General features: G+C 42.0%; 1 protein-coding gene across 1 annotated transcript in view; it reads left to right on the top strand.

Annotated features, from left to right (window-relative positions):
• The window catches only part of LOC139227842 (neuron navigator 1-like), a 629647-nt gene that overhangs the window by 506388 nt on the left and 99418 nt on the right, over positions 1-23841 (top strand). Inside the window, exons 13-19 of the mRNA XM_070858918.1 lie at positions 1866-2051; positions 9128-9180; positions 10991-11014; positions 11395-11472; positions 13954-14037; positions 15780-15891; positions 17646-17767. Coding sequence (XP_070715019.1) covers positions 1866-2051; positions 9128-9180; positions 10991-11014; positions 11395-11472; positions 13954-14037; positions 15780-15891; positions 17646-17767 — 659 coding nt within the window. The remainder of the gene's footprint in view (positions 1-1865; positions 2052-9127; positions 9181-10990; positions 11015-11394; positions 11473-13953; positions 14038-15779; positions 15892-17645; positions 17768-23841) is intronic.

Below are 23841 nucleotides of genomic sequence, written 5' to 3'. Positions count from 1 at the left end.
AATGTCATGGGTGTCCATCTGCACACCTTACAAATGACTTTACCCTTAGGATTTGGGACAGAGTCAGTGGTGCAACAGACTGACTGCTAGAGCAGGATCCCAGGAATTTCAGGTTCAGAGGGTCACAGGGCCACTTTCTTCTAATCTTCCCTTTGGGAGTTAATTGGTATTATAAAACAGTTCTGTCCTAAAATGACACTGCCATTTTCAATGCGTAAACCTTCCTCACAAGCATAGTCTCAAAAGAAATGTCATTTTTCTAACTATGGAAGTGAAAAACTAGATATATTAATGTAGCATTTCTGAATTGAAGTACCTGAGATCATTTATGTTTTTAAAAGGAACAAAGATTGTTTTATAATCTCGGTGCAGATGTAAACAGCAAATAACTTTTCTATGATTTATATACAAGCATGCAAAACCATGTTAATATTTTTCTTACCATCAATCATTGTTGTGATCTTTGAGATGCTGCACATTCTATATCTAAATCAGGGTAGTTCTCAATAAATAACTTTATTACTATAATATTACATCTAGTTACAACATCTCAGTATGCGAACTAAAAGCTTAAAAATGACTGTCTTGTGCTATCTGGAATTTCCCAGAACCTCCTGCAGTTTAGGAGTTAACTTCTTTTGTGGACACAGCTAACCTGGTATAATGCTTGTGAAAGTCCAAATCTGACTGCTTTAAGTATAAGATTTGTTTAGTTGCAGCATGATGAGGAGATGCTGGAATTAACAGTTATTTTAGATCAAAAGACTCATTAGTGACTGTGAGCCATGACAAAGGGCCCTTTTTCATGGACTTTGCAGTAATTGAGCCATCAGTACACAAAAGAGGCAACATTCTCAGAATGAATGCCAAACAGAAGCTGCATACTGGGAAATAGGACATGCATTAGTTATATCCAGCACCTGTTCATAATTCCTAACACTTACACCAGAATAACATACTTCCGCAACAAAAAATCAAAAATATATTCCAAGAAGTAGTGAAATGTTAAACTTCTTCATTAATTGTATTTGATTGCTGTGATAACAGTAGTAAATGTGGAAGTGCAACGTGATGAACTGTTGTAGTTCAGATTTAGTGAAAAATCTTATTTGTTTCACGTTTGTGCATTAACAAAATTAATTGTTTTAATGGAGTATGAAATTGCTGCCTCTGTGTCCAAATGCATCCATTTCCATATCACTTCTACTATGTTAAACTGTAAACTGCTAGATTAACATTTTAACTATTGTTGGATTTAGTAAGAATATGTTAATTGTGCAATCATTATTTCTTGTAAAACTGCCACTTTTCCCTTCAATGCCAGAGTGGTTTCAAATACTCATCAACACAGATTCTGAATAGACTTCTGAGCACAATAATGCCAGGGCTCCTTTAATGTGCCTAAGAATACAATTTTGTAAATGTTACATACTGTATTTTTAACAGAGCGTTTTAGTTACACCAGAATACACCATCTGTACCTTTATTTCATCTTTGTATGTACCTCAAAAACAGATGTGAAATTAATTTTGTGGGAATGTGTATTGCTCATTTACCACTTTGCCAGCATGTAACCCTCAAACAAATGTCAACACAAGTGCTCTGGCAGCGACAGTAAAATTTAGACGTTGCAGACATAATTGTGCCAATGCAAATAACATTGGCACAAATGCCGCGAGAGAAATATCTGACCCACTTACCCAAATGAGATTCAGATTAATGAGCAGTTCTGTCCAAGCACAAGGCAGACTGCTAAATCTTTATTTCTCTGTATCTCCTCACATCAAAGTCTATGTAAAGACGTGTTCCTGTTTTCACTTTGCAATGTGCAGTTTAGTTGAATATATTTATTGCTTCATTAACAGCAAGCCCCACTGTAGTGTCCCAGCTCAGCAGCCCCACTCCAAAAATGATGCGCTCAAACAGCATTCCAACTCATGACTCCTCTTTCGACTTGTATGGAAGTTTGCAGATGGGGAGCACGATTTCTTTGGCAGAAAGACCAAAAGGAATGATCCGCTCGGGTTCATTTAGGGATCCTGTGGATGATGGTAAGATTAAATGTTTTCACTTTCAACCAATATTAAGTGAATCATTTTTAAGATACTTAATGTTGCACGATAATTTGGCAACATAAGTAGTTATTATTTTGAAATCATTATCCATACAAAGCTCATCTAACTTAAAGTAATGCTGTCATAGCAGACATTTATTTAGTGCCTTTCATGACCTCAGGATGTCCCAAAGCATTTCAAATCAATGAACATTATGGACACCGACTATGTACATTAATATCTGTGATACTTGATACTAAATTGTTTTATCTAATATTAATCATTTTATACCACTTATAACACTCAAACAATCTTTTTATTCTAATGGAAATATTAACATTTTCATCATGTGATGTTGCAGTGGTCATTTGTTCAATCAACTGATGTTTCAAAGAGGTGACAAAATAATTTAACAAGAATATCATTTTCAGGAAGAAATTGTTGCTCTTTAAAATAATCTGGATACCATGATGTTGTTGACTCGAATCGCAAATTTGACTGATATTTTGAATTACACGTCCCTCTAATGAGTAATTTGAATAGTTTTGGCCCAGACAGTTACACAGATTGAGTGCCTTGTGGTAGCAAAGTGCCTGGTCTCAGCAGGCAGGTTTTGATTATGCCTTTGTGTTCGTACAAAGAAAGTCTAATCACATGATCCTGGAGAAGGTTCCTTATACTGGGAGAAGGTTCCTTATACTGTTCACAAATTGGCGGCAGAAAGTACTTCGAGTGTATTTTTAGGAAGAAAGCAATAATTATTCACTGGAACACCCAGGTTCTTGCATTCATTTAATAAAAGGATCGACTCTGTTCCGGACCTCCAGTGTCTTATCTTTTATGGCAACAAACAAGGAGCCACAGCAAGATTAATGGCCCACATTTCCTGGGGGTTAGAGCACACCATGGGCATTATCTAAGGAGTTGGTGTTAGGGGAGGAAATGGTGTCAGCATTCATTTATGCCAAGTCTCCATCCCATTCTTGGTGTGCCAATGTTTTTTGAGGGAGCCTAACAGTTGTTGTACCCTCCCCATTACAGCTAACATAAGAGAAGGGAAGGGGATGGAACTAGCAGGATGATATAATTATGTTCTACCTCTGGAGTCCCCATAGAGTACTTGTCAGCAGACAGAAGTGGGGCCCACCAAGTTTGGGGAGGCTGCTTTCTTTACAGCACCCAGCGATTAGCTGGTGTAAGGAAAATGGCTTTCTTGGAAAAGGGCCAGTTCATTAAGGTAGTATACTACTTTAGCTGGTCCTGCTGTCAGTCAACCACAACAGCTGGCCAATGCCACGAATTCCTCCTCTTGCAGCTTGCTGCAGCCACACCAATACTGGCACTGGCACAGGCAACCCACCCACCTTATTCCAGTATCCTTGACCCTGGAAATTCCAATGGGCCAAACTCATGGATTTTCAGGGCCTATATCTTTTCTTTTGTAAAGGTCAACAGTACACAAGGAGAATTAATTTCATTTTCTGAATAAGAAAATCACGTATATCTATAAAAGCAGCAATAGACGGTCAATGTGTGGTTTTGCATCTCCTTCAGTTACTTTGATCATATCTATAAATTATATAGTCTTTCTTGTGAAGTAAATTCACATTAAACTGGTAGTCGATCTGTTTTTCTTCAGCGGAGATGATTTTCTATCTTTTCCATTTCGTACCTTGTTTAATTTATCTGTGCAATACATTTTCACTAAATTTCTCCTTGTGTCGCATCGCTATTATTTATTTTCTGTTTCGTATTTTATTTATTTTACCTAGCTCCAACCCACTGGGGCTATGTGCCCAAAGGTGGTACTGTTGTCTGGAAAATATTCTGATAATTAGTATGAATTATTCACTTGCCTGTTAGTTTTACATCTATTTCCTAGGTTATAACCTTTATTTTTTAGTTTTCCAATGCAACAAACTCAAAAGTCCCAATGGGAAAATAACCACATCACTCCCCTGATCAGATAACAGCAAGACTATCTACCTTGAGGCCACAATTAACATTATCAGAAAATGCTATTTATATCCAAGTTTTTAAATTATTCTTTCACAGGTTTCTTTTTTTCCTTGTGGAATTCTGTAGTGTTCGTCAAGAACAGATGGAAAACTCAGTGGTGGTCCTTTTGCGGTGTCAAACTACAAAGACCTTGTTAGCAAAGACAAGTACTGTTGTCTAAGCCTAAACATATGTGTTTCATTACTGGATGGCTATATTGTAACTTTTTTTGCAGAGCACAGCTTATCAAGCTGGGGTCCCAGAAACGCTGCTTAGGGATCCCAGAGGTCAGCAGTTTCTGTCAGTCTCACTTTATTGCTATATCTTCTATATTTGTTGACTTATTAGCACATTATGGGGTGGAAATTCAGTATAGCCTGGTTTGAGACGCTGACACCATCTGGTCGCTAACTTTAGTGCCGGGCGATGTTTACTGCCTCCAACCGGGACATTCAATTTTCGCGCCCCGAGAGGGGAGTGGAGAGCTAAGGGAAGCGTTCTACACTCCTCTTGAGGCACTAACCCTGATTCGTGGGGCGGTAGCGCAGCATTACAACTGAAGTTTTGGCACTAGGAAACCGGCATCCTAGTGCCTAAAGGGGAGGTCCGATGGACTTCCTGGAAAAAAGTGGACTGGAGCTCCTTTTGAAGAGTGTTGCACACCAATAAAGGTGAAATAAGTGCAAAACAACGAAATGGAACTTCAAAAATTGCAACTTATGGACACCCACCTGCTCAGCTGTCTCCTCATCACCCCGGAAGGTTGGGGGACGCCTGCTTTCCCTGTCATGATTAACGACAGGTGCTAAGGCAGGCGAACCCAATGAAGTTCGCGACCACGTTGCTAACGGGGCATTACACGCGCATCTACGTCACCATGTCGGTGGCGCTAGAGTGCACAGTGCTAACTGTTAATGCCGCCAGTGAACCTCTACTGCAGTTCCCGGGAGGCGCTGCCTGTGCGGTACTCGATTGGTAGGAGCTTAGTGGCCCGTTAGCATCCCTCTCGGGCACTAATGGGTGGTGCTTAGCAACTGTATTTTGGCCCCTGTTTCTCTTGCTATACACTAAGAAGAAAATGATTCTGTACTAGTAGCACTGTTTGTTTTGGATGGCTGAAACTACCTCTTGACAAAAGTTGCTGGTGCTCCAACACACGAAAGTTTGAAAACTGTTGTCAATCTAGCAGTAGTTATTGCTTATAGAAAACCTGTAAGTGCTACTAGATATCTTTAGCCTGCTTTGAAAATGACCTGTTTATTCCTACTCTGTTAACAAATCCTCAGTCGATGCTAATATATTCCCTCTCCCAACCAAGCCCATGATCCCTAATTCTATGTAATAACCTCTTGTGTGGCACCTTATCGAATGCTTTCTGAAAATCCAATTACACTACATCCACTGGTTCCCCCTTATCAACCCTGCTAGTTCCAACTTCAAAAAGAGTTGTCAACACTTATTCCCTTTCATAAATCCGTGTTGACTCTGCCCAATCATATTATGATTTTCTAAGTGCCCTGTTACCACGTCCCTAATAATAGATTCTAGAATTTTCCCTATGACTAATGTTAGGCTAACTGGCCTGTAGTTCCATTTTCTCCCTCCTTCATTTCTTGCATAGCTACCTTCCAATCCACAGTGACCGTTCTAGAATCTAGGAAATTCTGGAACATCAAAACTAATGCATCCAGTATCGCTGTAGCCACCTCTTTCAAAACCCTAGGATGTAGGCCATTAGGTCCAGGGGATTTGTCAGCTTTGGTCCTATTAATTTCTACAGTACTATTTCTTTACTAATACTAATTTCCTTAAATTCCTCATTCTCACTAGATCCTTGGTTCCCCACTATTTCCGGACTGTTTTGTGTCTTTCGTAGAGACGGATACAATGTATTTATTTAATATCTCCTTATTCCCGATTCTAATTTCTCCTGTCTCCACTTGTAAGGGACCCATGTTTACTTTTGCTAAACTCATCCTCTTTATATACTTGTAGAAGCTTTTAAAATCTGTTTTTATGCCTCTTACTAGTTTACTCTCATTCTATTTTCTCTCTTTCAATTTCTTGGTCCTCCTTTGCTGATTTCTAAAATCCTCCCAATCCTCGGGCTTACTACTCTTTCTGGCAACAGTATAATGCCTCTTCCTTTAATCTAATACTATCTTTAACTTCTCTTGTTAGACATGGTTGGAACATTTTTCCAGTGGGGTTTTTATTCTTTAAGGGAATGTATATTCATTGTGAATTATTAATCATTTCTTTTAACTGTTTCCCATTGCTTATCTAACATCATATCTTTTAATCTAGTTTCCCAACCTACTTTAGCTAATTCACCTCTCGTACCTACATAGTTTTCTTTGATCAAATTTAAGACCCTAGTTTCTGACTTAACTAAATCACACTCAAACTCAACATCAAATTCTATCATATTATGATCACTGCTCAGTTCCCAGAGGCTCCTTTACTACAAAGTTATTAATTAACGCTGGTCTCATTGCACAGTACTAGATCTAAAATAGCCTGTCCTCTTGTTGGTTCCTTGATATACTGATGTAGGAAACTATCTTGAATGCATTCTATGAACTCGTCCTCCGCACTATTACTGCAAATTTAAATTGCCCAGTCACATGACAATTAAAGCCTCCCATGATTACTGTATTACCCTTGTTACATGCACCTCTAATTTCTTGATTTATACTCTGCCCAATACTATAAATGTTGTTAGGGGGCCTATAAACTAAACCCACCAGAGTTTTCTGCCCCTTGTTGTTTCTTAGCTCTGCCTAACGTGATTCTACACCTTGTTTTTCTGAGCTAAGATCCTTTCTCTCTACAGATTTATCCCATCCTTGATTATCAGGGATAAACCCCCTCCTTTTCCATTCTGCCTATCTCTTCTAAAAGTCAGGTATCCTGGAATATTTAGTTCCCAATCTTGGTCACTCTGCAACCACGTCTCCGTAATAGCTATTATATCAAACCCATTTATTTAAATCTATGCTATCAATTCATCTGTTTTATTGTGAATGCTTCCCCCATTCAGATATCGTGCCTCTAGCTTTAACTTTTTTCTATTTTTCCTTGATGCCCAGCTACCTTTGTTAAGCTCTCTGACCCACTGCTTATTTTTTACCCAGATCACTACTCTGCTCTACAGCCTTGTCAATTCCGTAATGATTTTGAATTTCCCCTTTCCTGAATTCACCCCTCTCACACCACCCCCCCCCACCCATTAATTTAAAGCCCGATCTACTGCCCTAGTTATTCGATTCATCAAGACACTGATCCCAGCCCAGTTTACATCCTGATGGAACAGCTCCCTCTTTCCCCAGTACTGATGCCAGTGCCCTATGAACTGAAACTCTTGCCTCCCACACCACTCTTTCAGCCACCCAATTAACCACCTAATCTGCTTGTCTTTATGCCAATTTGTGCATGGCTTAGGTAACAATCCAGAGATTATTACCTGTGAGGTTCTGTGTTTTAATTTGGGACCATAGCTCTCCAAGCACTCTCAGCAGAACCTCATTCCTAGTTCTGCCTATTTCGTTGGTTCCTACATGGGCCGCGACAACTGGATCCTCCCCCTCCCACTCCAAGTTCTTATCCAGCTACGAGAGTCCTTAACCGTGGCACCAGGCAGCCAACACAGCCTTCAGAACTCCCGGTCGCGCTTGCAGAGAAAACTCTCTATCCCTCTAACTATACCGTCCGCTACCACTATTATTAAATTCCACTGCCTTGCAGCCATCCCGTTGCCCTGCATTTGATACTTAACAACTCTGCACAAATTAATTTCTCCTAACTCTTCTCCTCACACTCTTGGTGATCACTTAAAAATAGGGATTTATAACACTCGAATTACTACTGGCCCTTTCGATAACATTATCTTGCAATCATACTTTTAGGGAATCCTGTATTCAACTCCTAGATGTCTATTGATCCACACTCTTCATCGCCTTTCCAGTGCATGCAAACTCCCATTGCCTTCCAAAATATGTCACCATGTTTCTCCACATTAACTTGCATCCATTACTTGTAAAGTGCTTTGGGATGTCCTGAGGACGTAATAAGGTGCGCTGTTCCCACATTACAACAGTGACTACACTCCAAAAGTAATGCTGTAAAATGCTTTGAGGCATCTGGTGGTCGTGAAAGGCGCTTTTATAAATGCAAGTCTTTCTTTCACCATGTGAACTGTGTTCTTCTAATCTCTACCATTATGCTTTTAGTGCTAATCCTGTGTTCCCATACTTAATTCAGTAAGTGTTACGTTTTAATTTCTCCTAGAAGTTGTGCCTTTAAATGCATTTTTTGCTGGATCTATTTATTGCACAGCATAGTACTGATTTCAACAAAATGTATGTGGGCGCCCTCAGCTTTCAGCAACAGATTGTAGCTTGAATTAGCGATATTGCACAACTGTCATTGCTGATCTCAGCAAGTGGTCAAAAGCTTAAAACCGATATACCCTGTATTGCTTCAACCATTTTAATTTTAACTATCTTAACCAATTTGAGCATGTGTTTGATACTATGCTGTCATCTCTTGTTACCCTACTACGTCAAGGTTAAGCTCACTGAGGAAAATATTCCTGTGCTAAACTAACATTTCTCCACTTGTCAATTATACATTGGGACAGTTTTCTTCTTGGAGATGGAGGGCAAGAAATATTGACGTCCATTTCACTTCTCTGAATTGCAAATCTTGTCAGTCAAGTCATGCATTGAAAGCACTCATGGAGAAATGGACAACAAACTCTTGGCCGGAGGCCGTGTGAGGTGATGAACAGCATACAATAGAAAGAAACGGGCAGAAAATATCCAACGAAAACTAGCATTAGTCCAATAAAGAGCTGATGGTGTAACTGATGTTTGCAATCTGGAGGATTCAGTGACTTTTACAATATGCTGGGAGTAGGATTGGCTTTGAGAAGTGTGATTGGATTTTATTATTGTGATGTGCATCAATGTAAACAGTGATACATAGGGAAATGTTTCTATTTGTAGGTGTAAATGTATTTTAATACAACAATCACACAATTACTTATCTCAATTTGAAAAACTATTTTGCAGTTCACGGCTCAGTACTTTCACTTGCCTCCACCACATCATCTGTTCATTCCACGGTAAGTCTTGTTTTACTTTTAAAAAATATTCTAGAATAATTTTTTAGTGGCAGCTTTAAGTCTCTGACTTTAAATGTATGTGTATTGGAAAATGTATATTACTGCAGCATGAGATAGATGATATTCAGTTGATGTGGTTTTAAGAATATAATAGATTAAGTAATTGCACTTTTTAGTATTTTCTTCCCAATCAATATTTCAATCTATTTAAAATACTATACAATGTGCTGAAGTGCAGAATAATTTAGTGGACTCTGTCTCCATAAAATCTATATTTCTAATCAGTCTGCTCTGTATCTAAAGCTAATTCAGCACCTTATTACAGGAACAAGATCTCAGCAGCCCTGTGTTACCTACTATGCATACAACACTGCAATGCTTTGTAGATTGATGAAGAACTGAATGAGCCTGGATACCCATGGCTGCAATTACCACAGTTCATAGAATCATACCGCACAGAAGGAGGCTATTCAGCCCATCGTCTGTGTCGGCACTTTGGCTATCCAATTAGTCACATTCTCCTACTCTCTTCCCATAGCCCAGAAAATGTCTCCTTTTCATGTATATATCCAAATCTCTTTTGAAAGTTACTATTGAATCTGCTTCCACCATCCTTTCAGGTAATGCATTCCAGATCATAACATTTTGTTGTGTTTAAAAAAAAAATTCACCTCATTTTCCCCCCCTCGATTTTTGCCAATTATCTTTAACCTATGCCCTCTCTTACTGACCCTCCTGCCAGTAGAAACTGTTTCTCCCTATCAACTCCATCAAAGCCTCTGATTCATAATTTGGAACACCTCTATCAAATCTCTTCTTAAACTTCTCTGCTCTAAGGAAAACAATCACAGTTGTGCTACATTTCCTTTCAACTCGGGGAGGAGATCAAAAGGGATGGGGAAATTCTGCCTCAATGAAAGAAGAATGCAGAATAGTGCAAGTCTGTTACCAATGTCTGAGGTTTGGGGATACTAAATGTGGCTGGCCAGTCTCAAAACAGCAGTCAATATTGCCACTCATTGTCACTTTTAAATCTTCTACTGGCTGTCCTGACTTCCAGTTGTGAGTCGCTCCACTTTAATGGAGAGGAGAATTGATGCTCCCCATCATACTACACTTCAAGCTAACGTCCGAGCAGCTATGGATAGTTCTCTGGATCTTGCTGTCCTCAAGGTTGTGCAGAGTAGTAATCATGCAAGGAGAATAACATTTTGTAGTTTCATTTAAAAAAAAATTTATTATCAGTATGTTTGGAGAAAAGAATTACAGTTTAAACTAGAATTAATTTTCTCAAAGTAGCTAACTTTGTCAGACATGAATTCCATGCTATTTATTTATTCATACTTGGATGAACTATAAATGACACTAAATTTCACAAGAACAATGGGCACCTGTGACTCTGTTATCAGTCTGAGAAACGCCAGTTAGGTTTGTGTAATTATCTTGTATGTAATGTGGCAAAGAATTACAGTGCAAAACATGTCAATATAGAGACTGTAGCACAGAGATAAGAATGTGACGGTCTGCTCAAAGAAAGGGTATCTTTCCTATAGATCGATAAACGAATCCAGTTTTTGTTGGTTTTGTTTACTGAAAATTTGATGTGTGGCAATGTCTCTGCTGCCAGTTTTCTTAAGTTACTGAGCTTTATAATATGTTCAAAAGAATGAAAGTGACTTGAATGTTCCCTTTCAGTATCTATTTAGTGCTATTACACACTAGTTTAGATGGGAGGTGACATTTAGAAGATTTCCGCATTATTTGCTAACTCGTAGGTTTGAAAATAATGTTTTATTTGTACTTCTTGTAGAGTGAAGACAAGGTCCAGGGCGAGGTATGAATATTTGAAGATTTATTGATTTATCTCAGTGCAGTGTGGCAGCTAATGGACATTTTGTTAATTGGAATATTTGGTTAAATGTATGTCTACTCAGGAGTTGATACATTCCTACTCGTCTTTATCATGTACTGAAATCAGTTGAAATTCAACATTCAGCATTGTGTGCTCTTTATGACTAATATAAATCTGTAATTTATATTAGTCTGGGCCATTGTCAAGACATCTTATTGGTAATTGGAATCAGTACACTTAATGGTATTTGCTTAATAGGTACATTTGAATAAAATGGATGTTTTATATTCAGAAGCTTCCATTGTACGTTGTAATTGCAATACGATAAACAATTTGAGTTAATGTGGGATTCTTTGTTACAGCAAATTCGCAAACTCCGTAGGGAACTTGAATCCTCACATGACAAGGTTTCTGCACTTACATCACAACTATCTACTAATGTAAGTTGTTTCTTTCTACTACCTTAATGACAGGCATAAAACACCCTATTTAGTACAACACATCTGTTAATGCTTTTCTGTTAAAAGTAGTGTGATAATGATTAAAGTCATGAAACATGGAATATTCAGCGTAATGGCTGGCTTTTCATGATTGATGCCTGTATCGCCGAAACTAACCAGGAGCACCATCCATCTCTGAAATTTAGCATGAGATTGAGTGAACATAAATAAACCGGCGTTGGCAATGAAGAACAGTGAATGGAAAATATTGCAGTTGATGAACACACTGGGGCCAATGTTCCTTAAGCATGCTTTGTGTCCAACAGAAATGAGCTAACCTCGCACAACAATGCAAGGTCAGGATATAGTGCATGATACCCCAGGAGTCAAATTATTGGGCACAGTATCTAGTGAAGGGTTGAGGTTTCCTTTTGAGCACCAGATTTTTTTTTTAAACTTGTGGTACATAAAGTCCCCAGAGATTAATAAGCCTTTGGGTCCAGGGAAGTGGTGGGGCAAGGTAAGCGTGGCCCCATATAAAGGGGAGTCAATAAATAATAACATTTGTTCATCTTTACATTTCTCCCTTAAACCATCCACTCCAAATGGGCACCCAGGGCTGGATTTTAGGCTTTTTGGTTTTCGGGGCGAAAACAGAAGCGGGGCGGGAAGGTTACCGGCCAGGTATAGTTTGCCCTTTGGTAAGGAAGTTTCGGCATCTGCGCCCTGTGTTGGCCGCATAGCATGAAGGGAGGCGTTGTACAACTTTTCATGGTGCAAGGATGGGAAACTCGCGAACAAAAATGCTGGGCCGTGTACACTCCGACAGAGGCCTGGGGGCGGGACCCTTAAAAATAAAACCATAAAACATTCCCAAAACATTGCCCACGCCATCACAACACAAATCGTTAAAAAAATTAAAAGAACAAGCACTCGCACTTACCTTTACAGAACATTAGCTACCTCTGCGCTGCCGGCATCGTGGGACTGCACTGATTTCCCAGGCGATCATTGCGGGCGCACTTTCGGGCGGACAAATCGAGCAAAAGTCCAAACTCCTGTCGGTGTCGCAATGAGAGATGTTGCACACCCGACGCAGCTCTTCCCGCTGGTGCTACTTAGCGCCACCACAAAATGGGACTTGAGGATCGTGACGGGGCGCAGAAGACTTGAACGCCGCCTTTCACGCCCCTCTGGGGCGAGACACGGAGCGCAAAGGACTGGAAAGCCCAGCCCTTAAATGTATAGCGTGCCACTGAAGTACTCCAATTGCAGTACGGGGAAATGTCCTGATTTAAATATTTTCTGTTGTCTTAATGGGCCTTGTGCATATGCTGTGCACATGATCCCAATATTTCAATCCCTGGGCAATTGCATTGGTTGCAGAGGAGGTCTTGGTGCGTTACGACCAGTTATAAGGAGAACACATTAGGCCCTCCTCATTACATTATTTCACTGTGTTCTTTAATATATTCAGAATGATTAAATGAAAACTGATTCTTCTTTCTGTCAATTGTAAGGGTCCTATCTGAGTTAACATTTAGCCTCCAGCAACCCAATTTTAATGGTCGGACGTGCGCTTCTTGCCAACTTCCCGGATGTTTTGGTCAGCAAGTGGCATGCTAATCCCGCCCTGCCATTAAAATCAACTGTGCCTCCCTGCTGCCACTCCCAGATAACTTGCTAAGCAGCATTCCCACCCAGGTGCTAAAATTGGTGCCTTGCCTAAGTAGCCATTTTTCATCTCTGCCTGAAAGATGATTGTCATCAGGCTCTTATACCATGAAGGAAACCTCAGTCAAATATTCCTGTTCGCACTCGAGATGCAAACACTTTGCAGTTAAGACCAAGAACCCTTGATGATTTTTCTAGTCGTTGGCCCAGGGAAGCTGAAGTCAATTGGTAAAAGGTGCTGCCTCAGCTGAGATCAGGTAAATTAGTATAGACCAGGAATTGAACCTGTGACCTCCTGGCAACACTTCATGGTGCCTTTACTTTATTGTATTGGATTTCCTCAACATTAAACACATTTACAACATTGTGATCATTCCTTTGAACCATACAGTCATTCCTTTATCAGTCTTTAGCTACAGAAATGAAAGTCATCATTAAAGACATTAACTACATTGCTATTATTCTGTTATACTGTACAGTCTTTCTTTTACCATTATAAGCTTCAGAAATTAAAGATCAATGAAGCCCATGGCCTATATTAATCTATTGAACTTCATAAACTTGTCAAAAAAGTGTCTTTACTTAGTAGGCTATCGGAGGAGCTGCACTTTGTGATCACTTAAAATATACACAACTGTGCTATTTTTATTTTGTTTACTTTTTAATAAAAAATTCAGTTAGTGTGAGTTGGAAAAAATGTAATTCTAAAACAAAAATGTATCTTTTGTGTAAATGTTTTTGAACATTTGTGAATGTGCTTTTAAAATCGACAACGTTTTAAAAAGTTTTCTCCTGACTAATTTTTAGGCTCACCTTGTGGCGGCTTTTGAGCAGAGTCTGACCAATATGACGTCTCGTCTGCAGAACCTTGCCGTGACCGCAGAAGAAAAGGTCCGTGCCAACCATACTTTGATGCTTTTTAAATCTAATCTTAGACTAAATAAAGCCACATCTCAGTAATGTACCATGTTCATGACATCCATTTTTTAAGGGGAGGATAATGAAGCTAGTGTTATAATGAGATAACAATCAAACTACTGTTCGAACAAAGCTTACACCAGGTCATCCTATTGTCACATGTTTCCAAGTTCTACATTGCTAAGGTACATTATGATCTCAGTCACTAAGTAATCGTGTGGGAGTATACTGATAAAGAAAAAAAAATCAATGGAAAATTGCCATCTGTTTTATCATATTGACAGATGGTGCATAACAGGAGTTTCTGCTATAACAGGGTAATTAATAGAGAAGACGATTCATTGCAATACTGATATTTTGGATGCTGTGTGAAGGTGGTATTTATGAGTGAGGAACAGCAAGGCAAATTCTGATATTAGTATGAAAATAGAAAACTGTAAGGAGCTGCTTCAGTTCAGAAGGGAGAAGGTGAGCACCTCAAGTAATGTAGCAGCCTAGATGCTTCCTAAATTCTGATATGGTTGTAAATTTGGAAACGTGGCACAGGTGTATAATCCAACTCACTGATTCAATTTTGGCCCTTTGATAATAAGTTTAAGACTAGGGTGGAGTATAGGATAATGCCATACAACAATCTTGTAAACTTAGGCTAACAGAATAGAAAAAAGTTGAAATACTCCTCCTTCCTCCACCCCTACCCCCAGGTCAAGGGAAAGCAGATGTAAGAATGATGCCGATTGATCTATTTGTTGGCCAAAATAAAACAATTTCACCCTTGGAACCAAAACGTTCTATTTTAAAATATTGATGAGAATAGATTATATATAACTTTGTTTATTGTTTACAGGAAACTATCTGCAGTCTTCAGATGTTGTCTCATAACCTGTTAATATGCATGTAAAGATTTGTTTTAATTGAAACCAACCCATTCCCAAACCTTTGTTTCCATTCCACTGAGGACACAAAGCACCTTCTATTTTAGTATTTTTCTCCTTCAAAGAAAGACAATGCTTTGGCAGAGCAAACAAAAAACATGTCTACCTTGACTTCTGTTACTCTTTGAGCTCATGCAAAGATTTAGTGGAAAAGAGAAGAGAGGTGGCAGATGGCTCACGATTGGTCTTGAAACAGACTGAACCATGTTGATACCAATAATTCAGTTATGCTCTAAGGGAATTCCCACAGAGTAACAGGATTGGAACACATGTACCTCACTGCATTACAGAGCAAATGGAGAGTGTACTGGGCTTCACAAAGGACATATACAACTATGATCATTTTTTTGAGTTATAAACATTTAAACTTCAGACTATAAAGTCCTATGGATAAAAATCAATTAGAGCTAACTCAGTATTGTACTATAGTAAAATTCAGCAATAGAATCCATCATTTTTTTCTCATTACAACTGAATTAGCAATGTAAAAATCACACTGAAATTTCAGCTAAGTCTTAAATTACTATATTTAAATTATCCCCAAATTGTGTACAGTAATTGGGTTCCTTACATTAATGCACTGCACAGGTTTGATTCTATTAAATATTAAAGCTACTGTTAGTATACCAGCCTTTCATTATTGCATATGTTATTTTTGATTATCAAAGGTAGCATTTATTTACCTGTACTATTTTCAGGTTAAATACTGTGAGCTATTTTGCTTAAAGATTAAGTTCTTCCTTTGATGGTAATTACATTTTTTGTCTTAACTTCGAACAGGATACTGAGTTATTTGATCTTAAAGAAACAATTGACCTGTTGCACAAAAAGAATGCAGAAGCACAGGCTGTTATACATGGAGCACTGAACACTCCTGACTTAACACCCAAAGGTAATTCTTGTTCTGTTGGTATAAGAACTGGACAGCAGCTGCTCTTCAACTGTTGAAACTTAGCTAGCAAAATATTTGAACTTTAATGTTTCCTTACGTCCCATTCATCTCTCTCTCCTCACATCAGCTATATTCATTGTAGATGGACAGTTCTATGAAACCTTGATTTATGCCATTTATCTGATGTTTATTGTACTTGGACAAAACAACACAATTATAGTCCAGTTCATTTAATATCTATGGTAGAGAATATTTTGGAATCTTTTATTAAAGATGAAGTTATTAATTATATAGAGGAAGAGAAAATAATTAAGCATAAGAAATAGAAGCAGGAGAAGGCCATTCAGCCCTTCGAGCCTGTTCCACCCTACCATAACTCCACCTTCTTGCACTATCTCCATATCCCTCGATTCCTTTAGTATCTGAAAATCTATTGATCTCTGTCTGGAAATTTACTCAACGACTGAGCACCCACAGCTCTCTGGGATAGAGCATTCCAAAGATTCACAACCCTTTGAGGGTTTGAACTGCCTACTCAACCAGCTGCTATCCAAACCATCTCCCCTTAATCTAACAGACTATTCCATCCTGAGATGATACCTTAACTCATAAATTCCTTCTATTCTATGTCCTTGTACTAATTAATTTTTCGCAAGGAATTCTATTAAACAAACTCCAATTCCTACCTTAGCATTATAATATGGTTATTAGTAATAAGGGAAGAAACATAGGTTGGGCCTTAGTTGGCCAAATTAAAGATATGTTTAACAATGTCAAAACCCTAATTTACAAACAGCAGACAGCTAGCCTGTAACGCAAGGCCATATGTGGCTGCCCCTGTGTGAAATGTTATGCATCTATTCTTCTTATCTAATACTAGTCTGAAGACACTTTGTCTCCAGCTCCAATACAAGTTGCCAGGAAAATGAAACGAGCAGTTCCAGTAAAACACAACTTATACATTAACCCCTTACTTGTCTCGAGCTCTAATACAGTATTATTCACGTCACAGTTTCATTCATATAACCATATATTTTTAGCTATTCCTAATTTCTAACCGATATGAGCAAGTGTAAGAGCTCTACATAGAGGATATAAGGCTGTGGCATGCACAAGGAGCAGAGACCATGTCAACAATTAAGAATAGGTTAGATAGGGGGCCGAAGCAAAGGGGAATAAAAGAATATGTGAACAGGGTGGGCAGAGTGTATTAGGACTGCTGCTCATGTGGAGGATGAACATCAATACTGACTGACTCGGCCAAACAGACAGATTTTGTGTTGTAATTCTCTGTTAAGAAGCAGAATTGAATATTGTCTTTAAATCACTTGCAAGCTCACAGTAATTGCAAACAAAGGAAATCTTCCCACTATGCTTAACATAACATTACACATAGAAACCACAGAAAATCTTGCTCACAAATCACAGACTTTGATGATGATAACACTACAAATAGCAACTTTTATTCTGATCTGGTATATTTTGGCTTAATGTGAATTATTTGATCAACCTGGGTAATTAAACAACAGTGAAATCTGGCTTCCAGGACCAATTCTGTTAGTATACAGACTGACCTTACAGAAAATGTTAATTAATTGTGATTTTGATTTCAGAATTTCCCCTGGGTTTTTGATAAAATTACATACAGAACATGAAGCATAGATGAGAAATATTTGAACTTTATCTTAAAATAGATCCAATGTATCAACTGATAGCTGTGTAATGTGCTTGCGTTGCATTGTCTTGTTTAACAGAATTGCGTATAAAGAGACAGAACTCATCAGACAGTATCTCCAGCCTCAACAGCATAACAAGCCATTCCAGTATTGGGAGTGGGAAAGACGCTGATGCCAAAAAGAAGAAAAAGAAAAGCTGGGTAGGTTATGTTTTCATTTGCATGACAGTCAAATGTGATACACTTTACACCTGTGTCTTGACACTGATAATTTTACAAGTTAAAAAGAGAGTACACCACAGTATGTCACTACTGAGACCCTTTGTTTGAGCTTTCACTATCAGAATTTGAAGTAGACATAACATAGCCCTTTTTTATAAAATTTTCAAATGAGTGTTTGATATCGCTGTGAAAGCTTTTATTTCTTATTATCCGTCTTGGCTATCTGTAGCTCCTTGTATATGTTCACCTACAACTGAAAGCATACCCTTGTTCCCAGACTCTTACCGCTAGCTTCTATTCTGTAGCACTAGGGTTTGTTTTGATTATTGCATTCTGCTGTTGAGACCAGCAAAGCTTCAAAGGTTAAATCTTTTGCAGTGGAAACCTTCATGTAAGAACCAGAGTATTTTTTTGATAATGGCACAGGCACGGCACAGAAAACTAAAGGTAAACTAACCAATCCAACACTCCCAGTAGTGAGTTGCAATCGAAGAGCACATAAGTGGGTGATAGGGCTACAATGCTGTTGCATTGGTACTCTGACCCACACTCCCTTCAACTGATGCTCTCTGGTGCGAGATCATTGAATTTATCTGCTGAAGATGATTATCTGCTGAAGATGATCATTTGGGAAAAAAAATTACAGTTGTATTTTCCTCAGTTCAAAACTATAGGGCTGATTAATGGAAGCTCTCGGTTGCAGGATCAGCCCCTACAGATCAATAGAGATACCTGTAACTTTTTGCATTTCAACTAATAAATTAAACCATTATGTTCAACCTGCGGCTTTTGGTCCACGTGCAGCCTAGGCAACACACTTCTTTTTGCACTTGTATTTTTTATTTGAATCTTGTGGGCATGAAGGATTGGACCTGGTTATTTTCAGTACTTCAGTGGTGGCGAAGTCCTAAATCAGAGCACTTAAATGTGTTGGTTTCATCGACTTGAAGAGTTTCCAAATTAATAGGAACATTGATTTAAATTTTATAAGTGGCGGCCTGATATGCACTATGTAGCCCATCAAGACAGAATATTTAAAGACCCCTTAATTAAACATTTCATTAATATTTATTATATCACTCATATTTCAAAATATATAAGTAACTGTTAGACTACCCAGAAACTCCTAGGTTCCTGGTCCGCTGTTATTTTTACTTTTCATCCTTCAGATTGCGAAAGTGAAAATAATAATATTAACGTAATAAAGCTACTCCAACATCAGCAATACCTTGATTACTGTAATATTAAGTCCAAACAACTAAATTAAACATTTAAAGTACAATTTTACATAAGTATTAATAACACTTTATCTGTGCTAATTCTATTGTCCCCTTTTCTCTGCTAATATTTCCTGTCACTCTCTTTGTTAACCTTGAATTTTACTCTCTCCTGTTCTTGAACACCTTTTTTGTTTCCTTTTAAGGTTTAAAAATGTTTACTTGCCTTTCTCCTGCCTCCCTACTTTAAGGCTGACTAATTCAAGTATTTCCTACCTTTTACTTAAAAAAGTGAACTATACATTTTGCTGAAGTGGGGATGTTTTTGCAATGAAATGTATTGATGGTGTACAACAGAAAAATATTCCATAAGCCAGTTGACCTGATATGAGGAAGTTTAAATTGATTGAAGCTATTTATTTTAGCCAACAGCCTGTCAGAGCTAGAAACTTAAAATAGCTCTGCAACAAACGAGTATTGTGTATGGGAATGGGGTACTTCTGAGGCCAAGAAGCTACTAAATTAGTTCCAGTCACTACAACTGATGTAATTCCCATAGAGACCTTAAACATTTTTTAAGGTTATTGTCCACAGCTATGGTATGCAAAAATGATGTCTTACTGCAGTCTATTAAAATTGATTCTTGATGTCACAATAGATTTGTCATGATTTTCTAAAATAACTCAATTACTTTCACTTAAGAAAACAAAGCAGAGAAGTTCATATTTAAAAAAAATATATACTTTCTAAGTAACACTTTATATGATGTTGCAAAATATATAATTGATAACTGAAACAGTATTCTATATCTGGCTTTGATAGATTATTAAACAAAAATTAGTAAAAATTGATACAAACATCATCCTAAAAATACCGTGGTTGATTTAAATAGCATAAGGTGAATAGGAATGCAAAAAGAACATCAGATTCACCAAAAAGCAAAATAGAAATGTGAAACAAAAACATAAAATGCTGGAAATGCTCAGCCGATCACTCTGGGTATGCAAGTGCGCCGACTTTCCACGCTCAAAACGGCGCCGAAAAGATACCGCCGTATTCGCCTCACTCTGTCGACTGTCCGTGTGCTTGGCACGGCGTGACAATTACAGTGCTGGACAGAGCTAAGGCCCTGCGCTCAAGAGTGCCGGCAGCTCAACGCATGCACACTGGAGGTTTTGCGCATGCGCAGTAACTCCTCTGCAGCGTGGGACCCGATGTCCCGCCCCTATCCCAGGCCGAGTGGCATCATGACGCGCGCCGGGCTTACACACATCAAGGAGAGAGTCCCGCACCTCTCCCCAGCCGAGTGGTCTCCAGCAAGCCCACTGACTTCCCGGGCCGAGTTATGAAGGTAGGACTTGTTTTATTTTTTTTTAATATTATTTATTTATTTATTATTAATGGTTTTTATGCTTCTTGAATGTTGTTTTGAAGGTGTTTAGTGCTTTGCAAGGTCCTCTCTGCTTCCCTTCCCCCCACCCCCTCCCCCCACAATTTCTGACTACCTGCGCTGATTTCTTAAATCTCCGCAAGGGTTTTCTGTGCGGCCACATATGCTGGCCGAAGTTAGTTTGGCGTAACTATTAGCTGTCCAAACTGGCTTAAATGGCCAAAACAGGCGTAGGTGGCTGGTAATGCCCCCTTTTGAAAGAAAAACGAAACTAAAAATTTCTGAACTAACTCACTTACACTGGCGCAAATAAAATGTGCAGAATGGGGATTTTTAAGATACTCCAGAATAATCAAGTTGCACCAAAAAAAATGAAGCAACTCCTGGGCAAATTTGGGCCCCTTATGTGAGGTATTAATAAACCTGGAATTCGTAATTTACAGGAGTGTCCTTGAGTGCTGCCTCTGAAAGGAAAGAGGAATCTTTAGCTTAGACCACACTGGTTTTATTTTGATGAAAATAATGGGCCCAAGTTTCGGGCCGCGCCTAGAATGGCGCAGCCCCGACCTGGACGCCCATTTTTCGCGCCAGAAAGTGCGCCTAAAAAAAACTTACCTATTCTCCGGCTCCCTGCAGGTCGTTTGCAGCTCGGCGCAGCACAGCACAAGCTTAGGGGGCGGAGCCAGGTCCCTGCGCTGAAAACAGTGCCGGGACCTCTGCACAGGCGCGCTACAGTGGGCGTGCATGTGCAGTAGCTCCAGGCGCTCAAAACTGTGTGGCAGGGGCCCGAAGCACGCAGCCCCTAGCCCTGGCCGAATGGCCTCACTGCGGCTGCGTCGATAAGCCTCCTCCCACGCCCAGCTCCTGCTTCCTCCGGACCCGACTTGACTCCCGCTCCCGCCCCTCCCCCCCCCCGATCCGACCTCCGCTTCCCCCACTCCCGACCTTCCCCCCCCCGACCTTCGCTCCCCCGACCTTCGCTCCCGACCTTCCCCTCCCCGACCTTCCCCTCCCCGACCGATCTCTGCTCCCGACCGATCTCCGCCCCCCCCCCCCAGCCACCGACCGATCTCCGCCCCCCCCCAACCGATCTCCGCCCCCCCCCGACCGATCTCCACTCTCTTTCCACCCCCCCCCCCCCGACCGATCTCCACTCCTCCCCGACCGACCGACCCCCCTCCCCTCCGCCCCAACCCGCACTCCCCCCGATCCGCGCTCTCGACCCCCCCGGACCCCGGACCCTGGACCCCGGACCCGACGCCACCTATCTGTCAATCCGGTAAGTCTAAGCTCGAAGTGTTGGGCCCGGCCGGGCTCGGCCCGTTAGCTTCCCTCTCCTTCTTTCTCTCTCTCTCCCTTCTCTCTCCTCTCTCTCTCCCTTCTCTCTCCCTTCTCTCTCCCTTCTCTCTCTCCTCTCTCTCTCCCCCTCTCTCTCCTTCTCTCTCTCCCTTCTCTCTCTCTCTTCTCTCTCTCTCCCTCTCTCTCTCTCCCTTCTCTCTCTCTCTCTCTCTCTCTCTTCTCCCCTCTCTCTCTCTCTCTCTCTCTCTCTCTCTCTCTCTCTCTCTCTCTCTCTCTCTCCTCTCCTCTCCTCTCTCCTTCTCTCTCTCCCTTCTCGCTCCCTCTCCCTTCTCTCTCTTCCTTCTCTCTCCCTCTCGCTCTCGCTCTCGCTCTTTCTCTCGTGCTCTCTCTCGCGCTCTCTCTCGCGCTCTCTCTCTCTCTTCTCCCCCCTCTCTCTCTCTCTCTCTCTCTTCTCCCCCCTCTCTCTCTCTCTCTCTCTCTCTTCTTCCCTCTCTCTCTCTCTCTCTCTTCTCCCCTCTCTCTCTCTCTCTCTCTCTTCTCCCCTCTCTCTCTCTCTCTCTCTCTCTCTCTCTCTCTCTCTTCTCCCCTCTCTCTCTCTTCTCCCCTCTCTCTCTCTCTCTCTCTCTCTCTCTCTCTCTCTCTCTCTCTTCTCCCCCCCTTCCCCTTCCTCCATCCCCTCCTCTCCCCCTCCCCTCGACCTCTCCCTCCCTACACTCACTCCACTCCACTCCACTCCCTCCCTCCCCTCCCCCCTCCCCTCCCTTCCTTCGGCTCCCCCCCTCCCTCCCCTCCTTCGCTCCCCCCCTCCCTCCCCTCCCCCCCTCCCCCCTCCCTTCCCTCACCACCCCTCCCCCTCCTCCTCCTCTCTCTCCCCCCCCCTCCCCTCTCTCCTTCTCTCACCCCCCTCCCCTCTCTCCCTTCTCTCCCTTCTCTCACCCCTCCTTCCCTCTCTCCTTCTCTCCGCCCTTCCCTCTCTCCCTTCTCTCCCCCCTTCCCTCCCTTCTCACTCCCCCTTCCCGCCCTTCTCACTCCCTCCCCTCCCTTCTCACTCCCTCCCTTCTCACTCCCCTCCCCACCCCTCCCCTCCTCGCCTCCCTCCCCACCCTCCCCTCCCTCCCTTCTCACTCCCCTCCCTTCTCACTCCCCTCCCCTCCCCCCACCCCTCCCCTCCCACCCTCCCCTCTCCCACCCCCCCCCTCCCTCCCCTCCCTCCTCACACCCCCCCTCCTCCCCTCCCTCCCTCCTCCCCCCCCTCCCCTCCCCCCCCCCTCCCCTCCTCCCTCCTCACCCCCTCCCCTCCCTCCCTCCTCACCCCCCTCCCCCCCTCCCTCCTCACCCCCTCTCCCTCCCTCCCTTCTCACCCCCCTCCCCTCCCTTCCTTCCACCCCACTCCCCTCCCTCCCCCCTTCTCACCCCCTCCCTTCTCACCTCCCTCCCTTCCTCACCCCCCCTCTTTCCTCCCTCCTCTCCTCCCTCCCTCCTCACCCCCATCCCTCCCTCCCTCCTCACCCCCTCCCCTCCCTCCCTCCTCACCCCGTCCCCTCCCTCCCTCCCTCTCACCCCCCTCACCCCTCCCTTCTCACCCCCTCACCCCCTCCCTTCTCACCTCCCTCCTTCTCCACCCCCCCTCTTCCCTCCCCCCTCTTCCCTCCCTCCTCACCTCCCTCCCTTCTCACCCTTCTCACCCCCACCTCTTCCCCCCCTCCCCTCCCTCCCTCCTCACCCCCCTCCCCTCCCTCCCTCCTCACCCCGTCCCCTCCCTCCCTCCCTTCCACCCCCTCACCCCCCTCCCTCCCTTCTCACCCCCCTCACCCCCTCCCTTCTCACCTCCCTCCTTCTCTCCCCCCCTCTTCCCTCCCTCCTCCCTCCCTCCCTTCTCACCCTTCTCACCCCACCTCTTCCCCCCCCTCCCCTCCCTCCCTCCTCCCCTCCCCCTCACCCCCTCTCCCCCCTCCTCACCCTCCCTCCCCTCCTCCTCACCCCTCCCTCCCTCCCCTCCCTCCCTCCTCACCCCCCCCTCCCCTCCCTCCCTCCTCCTCCCCTCCCTCCCTCCTCCTCACCCCCCTCCCCTCCTCCCTCTCACCCCCTCCCCTCCCCTCCCTCCTCACCCCCCCTCCCCTCCCTCCCTCCTCACCCCCCTCCCCTCC

This window comes from Pristiophorus japonicus, chromosome 17 (genome assembly GCF_044704955.1).
Source record: "Pristiophorus japonicus isolate sPriJap1 chromosome 17, sPriJap1.hap1, whole genome shotgun sequence".
Taxonomy (NCBI): Eukaryota; Metazoa; Chordata; class Chondrichthyes; family Pristiophoridae; genus Pristiophorus; species Pristiophorus japonicus.
This window is presented reverse-complemented; position numbering and strand designations above follow the sequence as displayed.